The sequence below is a fragment of the Gossypium hirsutum genome, chromosome A10 (genome assembly GCF_007990345.1).
Source record: "Gossypium hirsutum isolate 1008001.06 chromosome A10, Gossypium_hirsutum_v2.1, whole genome shotgun sequence".
In the NCBI taxonomy this organism is placed as follows: domain Eukaryota; kingdom Viridiplantae; phylum Streptophyta; class Magnoliopsida; order Malvales; family Malvaceae; genus Gossypium; species Gossypium hirsutum.
The window spans coordinates 96968585-96973142 of record NC_053433.1 but is presented as its reverse complement, the minus strand read 5'-3'; the positions used below and the strand labels follow the sequence as shown (position 1 = coordinate 96973142).

The 4558-nt window shown below is 36.0% G+C and overlaps 1 protein-coding gene across 1 annotated transcript; it reads left to right on the top strand.

Moving 5' to 3' along the window:
• Positions 1-1959: 1959 nt before the first annotated feature.
• Positions 1960-2337, top strand: LOC107895519 (uncharacterized). The gene is made up of 2 exons (XM_016820785.1): positions 1960-2155; positions 2219-2337. The coding sequence occupies exons 1-2, from the start codon at positions 1960-1962 to the stop codon at positions 2335-2337; spliced, it is 315 nt and encodes a 104-aa protein (XP_016676274.1).
• The last annotated feature ends 2221 nt before the right edge of the window (positions 2338-4558 follow it).

Below are 4558 nucleotides of genomic sequence, written 5' to 3'. Positions count from 1 at the left end.
TTGCACTAGAGGATCAGGAAAAGACCACTTTTACATGCCCATTCGGCACTTTTGCGTACCGAATGATGCCATTTGGACTTTGTAATGCACCAGCCACATTCCAGAGATGCATGATGAGTATATTCTCTGAATATGTAGAGAAATTTATTGAAGCTTTTATGGATGATTTTACTGTATATGGAAATTGTTTTGATGAATGCCTTAAAAACCTCACGAAAATTTTGAATAGGCGCATAGAATTTAACCTTGTCTTGAACTATGAAAAGTGTCATTTTATGGTAGACAAGGATCTGATTCTAGGTCATATAGTTTCTACAAAGGGAATTGAGGACAGTAAGGCCAAAATTGACATTATTAATTCTTTGACATATCCCTCCACTGTAAGGGAAATTCGTTCTTTTCTTGGCCATGTAGGATTTTACAGGCGTTTCATAAAAAACTTCTCAAAAGTGGCTAAACCATTATGCGAGTTATTGCAGAAAGATAGGAAATTCTAGTTCGGCCCAAAATGTAAGGAGGTTTTTGATACACTCAAGCAGAAGTTGGTGACTACTCCTATAGTGCAAGCACCAGATTGGAACTACCCCTTTGAAATTATGTGTGACACAAGCAAACGTAGTGTGGGGGCTGTGTTAGGGCAAAAGATAGACAAAGAACCTTATGTCATTTGCTATGCCTCAAAAACCCTGTATGCTGCACAAAGCAACTACACCACTATGGAAAAAGACCTCTTAGCAGTTGTATTCGCTTTAGAAAAATTTCGATCATATTTATTGGGATCTAAAGTGATTATTTTTTCTGACCATGTAGCTCTTAGGTACTTGATCGCAAAGAAGGAGGCGAAACCAAGGCTCATTAGTTGGATTCTGCTGCTCCAAGAATTTAACATCGAAATTCATGACAAAAAGGGATGTGAAAACCAGGTGGCTAACCACTTGAGTAGGATAAAAACTCTATTTGATGATGTTCCTATAAAGGATGAGTTCCCTGATGAAAGCTTATTTTCAACTGAGGCTCACTATCCATGGTATACGTATATAGTTAATCTCTTAACCACAGGATCGTTACCCACTGAGTTAGCACGTTCCGTGAAGGACAAGCTTAGACGGGAAGCTCGATATTACATTTGGGATGACCCATACTTGTGGAAACATTATTCAGATCAGATAATAAAACGATGTGTTCCAGAAATTGAGGTAACCTTTATCCTTACTTTTTGTCATACAGAAGCTTGTAGAGGTCACTTCGGCCCTAAACGAACAGCTCACAAGGTATTGGAGTGTAAACACTCCAGATCAGCACTTCCCTTTACTCCATAGGGCATATTAGCCCACAATTTTTTGTGACGCATATAACATCTGTAAATCTTGCGATAAATGCCAACATACAAGTAACATCACTAAACGAAATCAAATGCCCCTATCCCCAATTCATGTATGTGAGATTTTTGATGTATGGGGCATCAATTTCATGGGCCCCTTTATTTCTTCGTTTGGAAATGTATATATACTTCTTGCAGTAGACTATGTTTCTAAGTGGATAGAAGTAAAGCATACTCGCAATGATAATGCTAAAACTGTTGTGGAATTTCTAAAATGAACTATTTTTTCTAGGTTTGGCACACCTCGAGCTTTGATTAGTGATCGTGGTACCCACTTTTGCAAAAAGGTCATGGAGGCACTGTTATCAAAATATGGAGTTCATCATCTTATAGCAATAGCCTACCATCCCCAACGGCCTAGCAGAGATTTCAAATAGGGAGATCAATCTATTTTGGAAAAAGCAGTTCGGCCCAACCGAAAGGATTGGAGTCTTCGGCTCAATGACGCGCTTTCGGCCTATCAGACGGCGTATAAGGGCCCGATTGGCATGACCCCGTATCAACTTGTTTTTGGCAAAGCATGTCATCTACCAGTAGAACTAGAGCACAAAGCTTATTGGGCTATTCGACAATGTAACATGGAGTTAGAGCCCGCAGGGAAGGCAAGGAAATTGGACATTCAAGAATTGGAAGAAATTCGCAATGACGCCTACAAGAATGCTCGAATTTATAAAGACAAAACAAAACTGTTTCATGATAGGAAAATAGCTCAGAAGTATTTTTCGGTAGGACAAAAAGTTTTGCTTTATAACTCTGTATTAAAGCTGTTCGCAGGTAAGCTTCAATCTCGGTGGCAAGGACCTTTTATTGTGACCTAAGTATTCACATATGGTGTAGTTGAAATAGAGAGTGAAGAAACAGGGAAGCAGTTCGTAGTCAATGGCCAACGGTTGAAGCCATTTTACGAAAATTTCCAGTCCCACACGGTCGAAAAAATTCAGTTAGAGCCACCATAGAACCATTCACGACGTCAAGCTAACAACGTTAAACAAGCGCTTATTGGGAGGCAACCCAATTTTTATTTTTTATTTTATTTTATTTTATTTTATTTTATTTATTTTTATCTTATTATTTTATTATTTATTATTTTCAGATATTAATAAAATTCTCTTCTTCTAGATAAACCGAAACAAAGATAAGAAGAAAGGAGGAACGACAAATCTGCAGCCAAATAGCCCCTACTCGATACTTTTGGCCAGTAACTCACGGATCTCATTGCCATTATACGCGAAGGATAGTAATTACACGGGGAGTTCCTCTACACCTTTTTCTCCTATTTTATTTTATTCCACATCGCGGACTATGTGGTTTAAGTAGGGGGAGTCCTCATTATTTCTATCATTTTAGATGTTGAATTTTTGTTGTTGTTGCTGATTTGGTTGTTGCTGCCCATATAATTTTTTTAAGAATATTTTGCCTCTTTTCATGCCTAAGAATTTGACCACGACTTGCCCATTGTTTGACCCACATGCATGAGTCTTATCTACTGAGTTAATTATGATTTTGCTTGATAGATTTCATCTCCGCTGTTTTATTTCTTTTAGTTTAAATAATTATGATTAATGGAGTTAACTCTATCTTGATTTTGGTAAATTTGATTAAGTCTAAATACAAAGAGGACACTCAATATAATTGCATGCTTAAAATAGGCTCATGACTATTAAGGTGGTTACTGAAACTTATTTTTGACACTTGATTGTTTTTCCTAAGTCCTCCAAAATTAAAATTTCGTTTAATAATAATGTTTCCGTGGTTATGAGTGCAGCTTAAGACGTGACTAGCTGAGTAACCAGGGTAGGGTGCTTAGGTTGTCATCTTATTTCGCGTCAAAAGGTTGTGTGACGTGTTAGGTAAAAATCCGCTAACCGGAATTAATTTCTAAGAATGTGTTGGGCTGAGTAGTCGGGGTGAGGTGCTTGGTTGTCATCTCTCTTCACATCAAAAGGTTCGATATGTTCTTAGGAAAAATAAAAATTAGGAATGTGTTGGGTTGAGTAACCGGGGTGAGGCGCTTGGCTGTCATCTCTATTCACGTCAAAAGGTTCAATATTTTTCCCTAAGTAAAAGTAAATAAATAAAGTTGAAATTAAAGTAAAAGAAAAAAACAATAAATAAATATTCATTAATAAAATTAGGGACTAAAGGGAGAAATAAATTAGGTGTCTTGATAGGTTTGGTAAATTACCTAATTTTCATAAAATAACCCAAGTCGATCTTAATTTTGTGTGTGTTAATTGGAACACTTTTTCAATTTTACTTAAATCAAGCTAAATGTTCTCTTTATTTTTCGTATGCATTTTGACTAATTTTTATAAAACTTTGGAGTAGAATTTCTTTCATGGCAGGATTTAATTTTCACGGTGGATAGGAACCATACTTGAGGGCAAGCATGGGCTAAGTAGGGGGAATTTGATAATAGTCTAGAACGCCATATTTTTATGTGCTAATTATATATTTATTTTGAGTATGATGCTACTAATTTGGGCTATTTATGGTCTTTTATCTTTTAGGGACTAAATTGGAGGCAAGAGGAAATTTAAGTGTAAAAAGTACCAATTTGAAGATATAATGGGCCAACATGCAAAGAAAGAGAAAAGTGGTGCCAAAAATGCAAACATGGAAGATCCAATGACTACAATGCAAAAAAAGGGACTTTATAGCACAAGACTCTATTTTAATTTCAATTATATTAGGATAATTATTAAGGATTTTTATTTAGATTTAAATTTTAGGATTTATTTTCATTTATCTTTATTTATTTTTAATTATCTTTATTTATTTGTATTTATCTTTTAGAATTTCATTAGGAATAGACTAGGTTTTCTAGTACTATAAATAGGGGATGGAGTGGCACATATTTGACATCTCTTTTTCTGTAATCACTCCCTCTCCTAAAAACTCTGTCTTTTTGTTCTCTCCATATTTTTTTCAATAAAAATCTCATATCTATTTCTTCCCCAAAAATCATGAGCCACTAAACCAATCTAGCCAAAAGTTGTCAAAATTCCCCAAAAAAGATTCATGAGGCTTAGAATCCGCGCTTAGCCTTCTCAACAGGGTATTCATCGCTTCTTCGTATTACGGGGCTGACGCTTCCGTCCATGTCCCTTAATAGGTGACCTTTTCAACTTGTGCAAGGAACGGCCGCTTTGTAAATTTTGGGAAGATTGCACAGTC

Bases quoted from the DNA above. Each gene is read 5' to 3' on its own strand.
- LOC107895519 (XM_016820785.1), top strand. From the start codon at position 1,960: ATGGAGTTAGAGCCCGCAGGGAAGGCAAGGAAATTGGACATTCAAGAA. The intron at 2,156-2,218 runs GTAAGCTTCAAT...CATATGGTGTAG, and splicing joins TGTATTAAAGCTGTTCGCAG to TTGAAATAGAGAGTGAAGAA.